This window comes from Zalophus californianus, chromosome 12 (assembly GCF_009762305.2).
Source record: "Zalophus californianus isolate mZalCal1 chromosome 12, mZalCal1.pri.v2, whole genome shotgun sequence".
NCBI classification, from domain to species: Eukaryota; Metazoa; Chordata; class Mammalia; order Carnivora; family Otariidae; genus Zalophus; species Zalophus californianus.
Window position 1 is genome coordinate 65,613,171 of NC_045606.1, and position 12,312 is coordinate 65,625,482.

Sequence of the window (12,312 nt, forward strand, 5' to 3'; positions counted from 1 at the left end):
AATAGAGCCATTGCTCTATGACTACCAGTAGTCAAGCTAGCGGGCTTGATCCAGTGAGCAATTGTAATTGCAGGTGAATGTTATTCATTACATAATAGAATATCTATTCAAGTTCAAACTCCCTAAAATTATTTCATGAAACTGGGGCATTACAACAAAAGAAAACTAGGGAGAATAAAGTTTCCATGCGTAGCTGTCTCACATTTGAGTCCCAGGCAGCACTCCAGGGCTGGGAATGGGTCTGTTTCATATGCATGTGGATGTGTTAGATGCATCTCTGTAAGATGAAATGAGAGCAGAGAAAACCAGGAAAGAATATACCCGGGCTCACCTTGGTGGCAGGGACAGGGACCGATGTCATTGGAAGGAGTAGGTCATGGGGAAGAAGGAACAAGGGAAAAAAAAAAGAAAAGAAAAGAATGATGAACTAAAGGTAATTAACAAAGCTAGGATAGTCTGTATGCCTTTATGTGAAATGATCCATATGCGGGTTTATGCATATGGAAATTAAATAACAAGAAGAGATTATTAAGAGGGGACTCGACTTACCATTGTTACAATAAAAAACAGTGCACAGGCACTGTGAATTCTGACCAGCACAAAACAAAAAAAGAACAAAACCTTGATTGCCGTATGGTAGTAGCTGGGTATCCTACACATTTCTTTTCTAGTAAAATAGTGCCTTTTCTTTATTTATTCTCTTGTTTCTTCACTGAGTCCCTACTAATTCGAAGCAATGTGTTAAGTACAAGGATAAAAGGTTTACTAAGAAATGGTGTCCCCACCCTCTAAGAGTGGTGGGTGGTATGAGACCCTGATGGGGAGAGGCCTTAGAAGAACAGGGTGCAGGAGCAGGCACTGGTGAGCTCGGGGTATGGAGGGCTGGCCAAACACCTGGCAGCAGGGAGCTGGAAAACTACCTATGGTAGGGACAACTTTATTCTACTGTGAAGGCGTTAGACCAAACAGGATGCGGCAGGAGAGGCACAGAACAGGAAAAGCATTCCTACTGGAAGGGATTTTATTGAAGGATTATGTAATAGAAGACATGTAGGTCTTATCTCTACCACCTGCTGACTGTGCTTAGGGGGTCAGAAATTCAATGCACTAGAACCTACTTGGTCATCCAAAAGTGGGGCAAAGAGTCAAGGGACAAACAATTGAGAGGCTCTGAGCCTGGCCTTTGCAACCAGGCTGCTGGGTTCAAATGTTGGACTTACCGATTACTAGCACCACGGCCTTGGGCAAAAGACTTTACCTCTCTAGAAAGGAGACAATAATGCCATCTGCCATGTAGGGTTGCATTGACAAGAGTTCCTAGTGCATAGATGTTACCAGATAACTTTTAGTTATTGTTATTATTACTAAACCACAGGTTGTTTTGAAGAACAAATGAAGCTGTCTTTAAATGTGCTCTGTAAACCATAAAGCACTGAATAAATTGTGATCTGATGCAAATTATACTCAAAGCACAATGATTTTTTTAGAAAGAAGAAAAAAACACACTGCTTTTGCTTTCTCATAAAAGAAAAATTTCCCTTTTAAATAGTGCCAGGAAAATCCTTGGTCACAGATGCTCTTGAATTCAATTTTTCAAAGGTGGTTCAGTTGAAGAGTTATCACTTTGGGTCCTGCTGGCCCATGTTTGACATAGAAAATGCAATGATGCTTTCAGCAAGGAGGGGCGGGTGTCTCAATTCAGTAAGAGCTAGGCATCATGAAATGATTGGGGGCCTGGGGAGCTGCCTGCATCTTAGCCTTCCAGCATCTTCTTTCATGTCTACTTCCCCTCTGCTCCCCATGTCCTGGTAGTCTTTGTCTAGCCTATTCATGAAAACTGGTGTTGATCCTGTTTCTGGGACCCAGGTCAGCACTTTGCACAGCTGGCTTACGGGAGCTCATGCGGGCAGATGAACCAGGAAAAGTTTTAAAACTCTTGGATCTCCAAGAGGCTTTGAATGTAGGTCAGAAGATAGTCTCCTTTCCTGAGAAGCTTTCACAGCAGATAGGAGATGTTTAGTGGATTGAGCTCCCATGAAACTCATGAGATGAAGGATGGAGGAATGTAGGAAAAGTGCCTCTTCGTATGGGTTGGACTGTGTTCACAAGAAGTCATGTTGAAGTTCTAACCCCCAGTCCCTATGAATGTGACCTTTTTTGGAAATAGGGTCTTTGCAGATGTTACAAAGTTAAGATGAGGCCATTAGACTGGGCCCTGATCCAATATGACTGGTGTTTGTATAAAAGGAAAAGATGGACACACAGGGAACACAGCACGGAGGAGGCTGGAGGCAGAGACTGGAGTGTTGCAGCTACAAACCAAGCAACAACAAAGATGGCCGGCTACCGCCAGAAGCTAAAAGCGCAGGAAGGATTTGACCCGGAATGTCGGAGACACTCTCAGAGAGAGCAGAGCCTCAGAGGAACCCTGCCAGCATCTTGCTTTCAGACTTCCAGCCTCCAGAATGGGGAGAGGATACATTTCTGTTCTTCTAAGCCACCCAGTTTGTAGGTATGTTATTACAGCTGCCCTGAGTCCAGATGCACAGCCCGAATCACCTCCAAGCCCTCACAAGGAGAGCTAGACCCACCAGGCACACCTGGCAGCTGGGGAGAAGTGATTTCTTTAAGACTCAGTGTCCTTCACTGTGAAATGGAATAATACCTCACGGAGTTGTTCGGAGAACTGATGCGGACAGGTTTGCACATCTACAGCAGCCCCAGTCACATGGGAAGTGGCCAAGTGCAAGGTAGAGCCTGTGCTATTTTGCCTCTTGGTCCAATGTCCCTTTTGGCACACAGTTCCATCCTTTAATGCCATGGACAGTGATTATGATGACACCCAGCATAACCCCAGACTCAGAGTAGAACTGGGGTATGGGATTTAAAATAGAGATGGGAGGTCCTGGGAATTTGGGACAGTGTCTCCGTATTGGCAACACTGTTTATACGTATCTGAGCCAGAGTTTTTCAGTAATGGGTTGGGCTCTGTGAAATAAATTGGTCCCATTCCAGCCTCGTTGAGTGCCCTGGACCAAAGATGCTCAGATTCCCTTTCCTGATGAGGCGGCAACCTTGACCTTGTCTTTGTCTTACACAGCAAGGAGGGGCTATCCCCATGTGTGGCACGGGCATGCACTGAGCTGTCCAGAAGTTTCACCGGCAGTCTGCGTGCCGGCCCAGGGTATAAGTCAGGCTTTGAGGTCCAAAGATACTGGTATGCAGTGGCTTTCCAAAATGATTTGTGCAGACCTCATTTGTCTTTTAATTTCTGTACCAGTCATGGTACAAGTCACAAGCAACAAACGGTTTCACCTTTGGGAAGATGCCTTTTACATCACGATCATTTTAGTCATTGGAAAACAGGGACAACCAACGGTGCCATCTCACGCCAATACTCAGGAGGTAGAAATAGTATACATACGATTTAATCCTCTGACAGATCTTGGCCAAAAATGGGAGGGAACAAACATCAGGACTACTTCTGGTATGTTTCTGGAGAGGAAACAAACAAACAAACAAACAAAAAACAGCAAAAGGAATTGCTTAGTTCAAGGAATAGTATTGCAGAGTGTAAAGGCCCTTCTTCTCCTGCTGGCTCCATAGTCTGGATTTCAGGAGCCTCTTTCCTTCAGAACCTGGGCCATCTCATTTAACTAAATTTGCCTCTTGTTTCTGTCCCCACACTCCATCCTCACTCTGTCTCCGTGCCTTTGTTCTTGCTGGGACCTCAGGCTGCAGCTCTCCCTTCCACACGCCGCCTGCTACCCCCACCTTCACCCATGCTCTACCTCCTTCCAAGGAGGTCTGGCCCACCGTGGTCTGTTCCACTTGGCCAATAACATTCTTCTCGCTCCTTGTACTCTAGGGCTTTGAGAAAATGTTTGACATAAAGAACATGGTCAAATAGAATAATCCCAGCCTACGATGAGAGAAAGTCAAGACTAATAGGAGAGACATGGCCAGGGCTTGGGAAGAAGGAAGGAGGAAATCCCCTTTCCTGGGGGATGCTGTAGGGGCAGATGAGGTGTACAGATGAAGCTCCTCAAGCTTCATGAGCAAGGGATTTCGGAGAGCAGTTTCCATAAGACTCTAGCTGTGTGACAAATGAAAAGCCCTGCTTTTTACTGAGAGGTACTTTTACAATGATTGTGGTTTCTATGCTGCTTTCCCCAGAGAAAGAAAAAGACAACAAGGTAGAAAAGTTAGAAACTGGCATTTATCAGCGAAGGGGGAGAGATGGGTGATTTTTGGCAGCCCAAAGAGTCCTTTGGATGCCTATGAGTTGGATCAACAGTGTTGGTGATACATTGACCCTGGCAGAGGAGAACAAGGCAACCTCCTTTTCAGGCTATGAATCAAAGCTGAGCAAACCTTTGTGATGTTTGCTCAACTTTCTAGGATGAGAGGAACAATCCTGATTGGTGCCCCCGTCCATATGCAAGACATGGAGACAGAAGAGGCTGTCCTTGTCCTCATCAAGCTTACTGTCTAGTGGAGTGTAGGGGGGAGTATCTCAGCTCTTAGCATGCTTTGTGAGGTCTGCGGTGGTCCCAGCATTAACACGGCTATCTAGGAATCCAGAGGAGGAGGCAGGAGATGAGCCAGAAGTCACATAGGAAGGATGCTGGCAGGAAGGAAGAGACATTCTAGGCTTTGTGACCCCAAGTGTGGTCCACAGACTTGCTACAGGTGCAATGTGAGAGCCCCTCCCTGATCTACTGGATTGGAAAGCCTGGGGTGGGTCCTGGGAATCAGAGCCTCCAGGTCATTCTGATGTTTGCTAAAGTTTGGGAACCACTGCTCTAGGCCCTAGCTGATGAAAGCATGATCACAAACCAGGAGCATGGATGTTGTCTGGGAACTTTTGGAAACGCAGAGTCTCAGGCCCCACAGCAGACCTGCTGAATCAGAATCTATGTTTCATCAAGGTCCCAGGTTATTGGAGCGATCGCTGAAGCGGGAGAAGCATGGGTCTTCACAGAGGGAGCACCAGTGGGGTGCTGTGGGAGTATGAACAGGTGTGGCATCTCAGGGGGCCACCGAATGTTTCACCCTGGCTGCAGTGTAGCGAAGCACAAGGACGTGGTGACCCATGGAGGGAAAGAGACATCATGACTAGCCTAAGATGCCACAAGTCGTGCTATCCTGTGGGGGATTACTGAAGGTCTTAAGCAGTGGGATCACATTTGTATTTCAGAAAGGCATCCTGGGGGTGAGAGGGTGGCCTGGAGGAGGTGAGCTGGGGCAGAGAGAACTGTCAGCAGATAAAGACCCTGAGACCTGATCCTGGGGTTTCTAATCTCAGCTCTAGTGCTATTTGGGGCTGAATAAGTCTTTGTTGTGGGGATGTGCCGTGCCTTGTAGGATGTTTAGCAGTATATCTGGCGTCTAGCCATTCAGATGCAAGCAGCCCCCACATGTCACCAGACATTGCCAGATGTCCTCAGGGGAGGGGTGGGGAGGACAGAGTTGCCACTGATTGGGAACCACTGTTGTACGGTGGGAGGAGGGGGATGGGGGCGCAAAGGAGGGGTATTTAGAAGGTTGAGTCCAGAGACCTGGTAACTGACTGAGACGAGCACTGTAGACACACCATAAAACAAACACCGGCCTGAAATTATACCACAACACTGGCGGCAGTTTGGAAATATAGACATATTCTGAGATTCTGAGTTCAAAGTCAGGTTGTATTTGAATGTTTGAGCTACGTCTTTGAATATTTATTTGATTCTGAAGGCCTTGGTCTAATTAACCTAACGACAAGGTAGATTTTAACACTGATGTAACCAACACATCAAAAAAATTTATGTGGACAGCCTTATAATTACTGCACAAGAGGTACAAAAGGATTAAATGTTATAATTGCACAGCCGTTCACTGTTAGGATTCAACTGAAGGCTGCGGCTGTCTCTGACATTCATTGTGCAGAAACTGGGTCTAGGGTGTGGACAATAGATGATGTAGCTTGCCCAGGGACAACCTGCCCCCGCAAGCTGAACTCCTGTTCAGACAGAGGTTCTAATTATCCAGTCCTTTCATCACATAGCATGGGAAAGACTAACCTCTTATCATTTACTTGCAAAGAGAAATGAAACAGACGAGAGTAATGTTGCAGAAGTTCTCCCTTGCAGTTTACCAGCCCTTTCCTTTCAATCTGAACTTTGCTAGAAGAGGCAAAATGTAGGCTGTTATTGATTCAGCAATGGTTTTTAAAATATTGCACCTGGCGGCATGTAATCCCATCTAAATGAAAGTCTCAATCTGGGCTGTCCCTGGGCACAGGAGTCACGTAGCATCTTCATTTAGCAATCTATTTGAACCAGTTTCTGCTTGTATCCTGAGCTTTCCCACACACCAGGATGTTAAATGAAAACAGAACAATACACAGGGGTTGAATAAAGAAAAAAATGTGGTGACTGCGGTAAACAGAAGGTCAAAGGGGGGAGAGAACAACTACTCTTCTATACACAGCCAAACTGGCGTTGAATTTCTGCATGGTGAAGTACTTTTCAACCCTTGCTATGTATTACTTTACTTGGGTTTAATTGCACTGGGGAAGATGATTCTATTAAGTAGGTAGGTTTTTGATCAGGGATGTCAGGTACAGTTGCACAGGTCATGCACTGCATAATTTTAACCTACACAGCCTGTGATGTGAAATTTAGTCCTTCCAGAAATTTAGTCCTTCCTGAAATTTAGTGCTGAGGAGGTCTGGTTGAGAGCTATTGGCATAGTGGAGAAGGTAGGAACTTGGATGTAGCTGGATCTGGATTTAAATGATGGGTTTCTCCTTCCTAGCTGTGGGGAATGAGCTCATTACTTAACATACCTGATCTTTAGTCCTCTCCTCTGTAAAATAGGGTTGATAAAAAAATATACTATTTTCTATGAGTTTTTGTGAGAATTAAGTAAAACGATTCTGTAACTCAGGTACTCTAAACCTTTAGATGCTCAGTTTTCGGCTAGATCCATGAGGAGCCTCTCAGGTCCTCACTGAGAGGCAGATATTTTCTGGAACATTCCCTTCGACAATACTTCACTTTTCTCCAGTTTGACAGGCTGTGCTGAAATAACATACAACCTACTGTGTGCTTCTTTCTGCATCCTGGCTAAGTCTGCAGTTAGAGCATCACAATGGAATTAATTGCTGCCAATATCAGCCAAGCAGTAACTCAGAGACACTTATTTGCATTTTCCGATTATTTTTAATCTAGAGAGCACATAAATTGGAGGAGGTTTTTGAGGAGTTTTGTATTGTTGTTCGGTAGATTTTTTTTTTTTTTGGCTTCTCACAAGGAATTAGTGGAATCGGGCCCCATGAATGATGCTTGCAATTCTGATGACAGAAATGAAAACTTGTAAAATCCTAATTAGTCTTTGAGTTAATACCAAGGCAGTTTGTGCTAGTGAAGTTAACAATGCTCCAAGAAGAAATTTTTAGATGCACGTGGAGAAGAAGGAAAGAAGAATCGTATTGTTCTCTAGTATTGTTTAGAGTTCTGAAGGTGGTCAAGGGTTTCCCGTGGTGTTTCAGTCTCTTGTTCCATGGCTCTGGCAGATTAGTTAACCTGCTACTGTTGGTCTTGAATTGCCCACTGAATTAAGTAATGGTTGGCAACACATTGTAATTGATTAATTAATTGTGTAGAAATGCCTGAATATTGCCATTCATTGCACACCAGCCTTGTACATCAAAACCCATATGCCCCCCATAAGTGGGGTTGGCCAGATAAAATATGGCACTGAATATACTTATACTAAAAATGTATTCATTGTTTATCTGAAATTCAAATTTAACTGGTCTCCTCTATTTTTATTTGCTAAATCTGGCAAGCTGAGCTACGAGGGCTTTTTCTCCTCCTTATTTCTGTGCTGCCAAATCAAGATTACCTTAAATGTACTGCGTCAGGGTGAATGATGGGCAGGGTGATGAGGAAGAGGACAAAGTCCATGCCCTCTCATCTCTGATGAACGCTTCCTTATTGCTGGGATCTTTAGCATGGAGGGAGACTTGGTCCTCTGAAGGTTTACTTTTTCTGCTTCCTGTTCAGTTGGGGCTCATTTGCATCCAGAGCCTAAGTCAAATACTTGACTCCATGATAACTGTTTGAACTAAACATGGTATTGATTGAGTGCTGGGTAAGCGCTTGACACGCATCCATTCTTGGTCTTCACACCCAAGGAGCTTTGACAAAGGAGCACTACCACTGTCTCTGTCTTGCTGACAGGAAAATGAGGCTCAGCCTGAGGTCACATGTTTAGGAAGTGGAGGGGCAGGAGGATAAAGCCGCCTCCAAAATGGTCTACTGAAGAGTAGCAGTCCTCACCTGTGAGTACCAGAGGACATTTGGCAACATCAGGAGACGTTTGTGGTTGTCATGACTGGGGAAGGGCGATGTGGCTGCTGGTATCTAGTGGGTAGAAGACAGGGATGCTGCGATACCTTCCAGTGTACAGGACAATGCCCACAACCAAAGAGTAACTAGCCCCAAATGTCAGTACTGCCCAGTTTGAGAAACACTGCTGTCGAGAGAGGGAGGAGAAAAAGGGGGGGAGGGGCTCACTTTCCTACTTAACTTCACTGCCGCTATGGTATGTTGTGGGCTTGGATCCAGAGTAGCTCCTGGCATTAGGGGTGTGAGAGCAGGGGCAGGGGAAGATGAAGGCGCCAAGTGGAACACTGGTATTCTTCTCATCCGTTGCTTACCAGAGTTGGGGATTTCTTCAAAATCTGTCTCGCCTTCTCTAGTGTAAATTTCCACGGCTCCTATAAAAACAAAGTTAGACAATGTTACAGCTTGTGTCTCACTCTTCTTTCTATGTCTTTTCTGAAGTTAGAATCTTTAAAGTCCGTAAATTTGCAGTAAAGAAGTTATTCCACAAATTTGTGAGAAAATAATTCGCAGGAAGGCAATTTCATGCTAATAACTCTTTATTAAGGGATTTACTCTGTGCCAGATGCCGGGCTAAGTACTTTGCAAACAGGATCTTATTTAATTTTCACAACAGCTCTGAGAGAGTCAACCTTTTTATAGATGAGGAAATTGAGACACAGGAAATCTAAGAAACTGACTGAAGATCGCAGAGCCAGGATCTGGCAGAGACCCATTCTGCACTTCTACCTTCCCACCTGCTCTGCTACACAGAGGTCTCTAGGTACATTCTCCTTGTGTCTGGAAACCCCACGGCAGGAGGTGGCCAACGGCTCACCTGAGTGGTGACTGCTCCCACACAAGGTAACATCCCATCTCCCATTCACCACCTCTTCTGGTTCCACATCCCCATTCTTTCAACCATGGCTAGGGCAGCCAGGTGCATCTTCTTAGTTCACATGGCAAGAGTTAGGTATAAAGAGTTAGGTGATTATGACCAATGACTATTGTTACAGAATTCCATATTTGTATACTTGTGAGCAGTTTGGGAGGAAAGTAACCCTGGGGGAAGGGGGTGTGGAGTCTTTGCTCCCAGCACTGCTTCCCAGATCTTTTGTCCTCCCCTTATGCCCCGACCCTGCCACATTCTTCCTCATATTGCTCTCTGTAAGACCTAGGAGAGCCTGGGGGATGGTTCACACATCTGCGCTCAAACCCCAGCTCTGCTGTGCAGTAGCTGTGTGTCCTTGAGCAAGTTACACTCTGAGCCCTTCAGTATCCACAGACTTACTTCTGTAACATATAAGCAAGCCCTATTTTTAACAACTGTAACATGGGGATGATATCCACCGCATAAGGGTGCCATGAGGATGACAGAACATCATTCATGTAAACCCCCAGCTTAATAATTGATGGGTTGGTTGGAAAATTTGTTTCAGCCCCAAATTTCCCCTCATGCAAATCAGTAGGGAAGCTGGGATTGTGGGAGAGTGCCATAGTTCTCATTCTAGGAAACCGAGAACATTGTCCCCGCATTTAAGCAGAAAGAAAGGGTATGGGAATGGGACTTCGGAGCTGGCTGTCAGCAGAAGAGGCCTCCTGGGAGATGTGACCACTGCTGCTAATGGGTGTTCAGGATGTGTGTTCTTCACCTCCTCCTCCCTGGGGAGATGCCTTCCTCCATTATGGAGCTCTGTGCTATTCTGAAGACCTCAGCCATGTTGAGTGAACATGGGTGGAGGAGTGGCTGCTCAGTGTGAGCTTGGGTTGGAGCCAATTTTCCGGCAGGTGCTGTAGGAAGGAGGAGAGCAGAGCCAGCCACAGCTTGCCCTCTATGGGCTGGCTCTGAAACCCTCTGCCTGGCTTCTGCCCCAAATCACACTCCTTTAGCTCAAATTCAAAGGATGATAACCCATGGCTCTTGTGTCAGAGGCAGCAGGACCGCTGACATCTAAGAGTGCATGTTAGCAACTCGAGAAGAAAAGCTACTCTCCAGGTCAGTCTGGCCACCAGGATGCCCTTGGTACAGTGTGTGTTTCTTAAAACACTGAAACACGAATGTGCCAGTTGGTGAACAATCATGTACCTGAGCCCTTGAGTGTCCCCACCACGGGCCTGGCCATACAGCCTTGCCCGAGGACTCCCAGCCTTCCTTATGATCCGTCCACAAAGGGACCAAAGTCATGATACAGCCTCAGGGGCACCTGTAGACTGGGCTCCAACACCACACCCAGTGTCCAGTCTGACTGGCTGACAACAGTCCCCAAACAGTTCATTATAATCCTCACTTTAAGAACCTAGATCCGTGAATGCAATTTTGGCTTTTTCTGGAAATTCTCACAAATCCTGGAAACTCTCTGGCAAGTAAGCCTCTCTGGCAGAGTCATTATAAGAAACTAGATCTAGGTGTAAATTTCTGTCATGGTGCCCTTTTTGGCGGCTCTCATTAGCCTAAAACTCATTCTCCACAATACTGTAACGTGATGTTGGTGCCCCCACCCCCCGCCTTAACCATGTCCCCACTGCTTCTCTGCTTGGAAATCCCCCTTTCACTCTAAAACCCAGCTCAAGCACCTGAAGGGCCCAATACAGTCCTTGCTACATACTAGGTGCTCAACAGATATGGAAATAAAAAGAAAACATTCATGATAGTATGTTAACCAAGGAAAACAGTCTACCAGATACTACACACACCGAAAAAGAAATCCTGCAAAGAAATATGCCATGATAATTGTGGGTGACAACGGCTTTCCTTTTGGTTCTTTCTTGTGTTTTCTAAATTTTCAATAACGAGCACAAATTCGGCAATACATGCTTTTTAAAAAGAATTCAACATATGTTGCCCTGTTTCTTCCCGAAGAAACAAAATCACGCTCCCAGCACAGGGACGCAGAGTGAGAACCACGGAGATCTGGTGCGAAGAGACATTCCTGCCCTCCCAGGGCTTCCAGGCTGCTGAGGAGACAGAGTAGGAAGGAGCGGAACAAGCAGAAGCGAGAAGGACAGTGAGGCCTCGACAGGGTCTGTGTAGGACAGGCCACTTGGATCCCCTTGAGAGAAATAATTTGCGTTTCATCCAGCTTGGTTCTCTGAGGGGACCCATGTGTAGCGAGGGATAAAGACAAGCAAGCAAAACAAACAAACGAAAAGCCCAGTGACGAGGTTCTGCACCAAATGCTTTCTGACCCCCACAGTGCAACGTGTGATAATGTTTCTGTCACCCTCCCTCCCTGTCACTTCCTCCCTGGAAGGCCGAGGGCAGGTTTGCCAGGACCTGGCTTGACCAGAGCACCACTTGCTCCCACAGTTCAAGTGCACAAATGCCAACATAAAAAAGAGAATCTGGATACCAGGCCTGATCTTTTGTCCCCAGCAGAAAATGGATATAAGGATTCAAAGATACTTGGAGGGGTGCCATGGTGGCTCAGTCGGTTAAGCGTCTGCCTTCGGCTCAGGTCACGATGCCAGGGTCCTGGGATCGAGTCCCGCATCGGGCTCCCTGCTCAACGGGAAGCCTGCTTCTCCCTCTCCCTCTGCCTCTCCTCCTGCTCATGCTCTATCTCTCTGTATCTCTCTCAAATGAATAAATAAAATCTTTAAAAAAAAAGATAGTTGGAAAAGTTGATTTTTTGCTTGTTGTGATGACAGGCAAATGGGCAAATTGTTAGCACTGTGCAAATGAAGATAACTGCTCTCTCTGCTCAGTAACATTTACTGTTGGCAATCTGGTGTTTAAGGCAGTTCTTCTAAAGTATGAGGACCTCTCTTGTATCCTCCAAAAAATTGAGACTTCAGTGGAGGGCGCAACTGTAATCAGGGGTTGAGAGAAAGTTTGGGGATAGATAGTGAGCTGGATATGAACCCCTTCTGGTCGGAAGTGACACTGGTGTTTATGACTCAGCTAGAGCAATCATCTGAGGCATAAGCAGATTCTCCA

The 12,312-nt window shown here is 45.8% G+C and overlaps 1 protein-coding gene across 3 annotated transcripts in view; it reads right to left on the reverse strand.

The window, feature by feature from the left end:
• Window positions 1–12,312, reverse strand: part of AOAH (acyloxyacyl hydrolase) — a 180,006-nt gene that overhangs the window by 111,885 nt on the left and 55,809 nt on the right. For all 3 annotated transcript variants that reach the window (XM_027574367.2, XM_027574370.2, XM_027574368.2), the window contains exons 5-6: window positions 8,711–8,770; window positions 3,425–3,495 (exon numbers count right to left, since the gene is read on the reverse strand). In XM_027574367.2, the coding sequence (XP_027430168.1) occupies window positions 3,425–3,495; window positions 8,711–8,770 (131 nt within the window). The remainder of the gene's footprint in view (window positions 1–3,424; window positions 3,496–8,710; window positions 8,771–12,312) is intronic.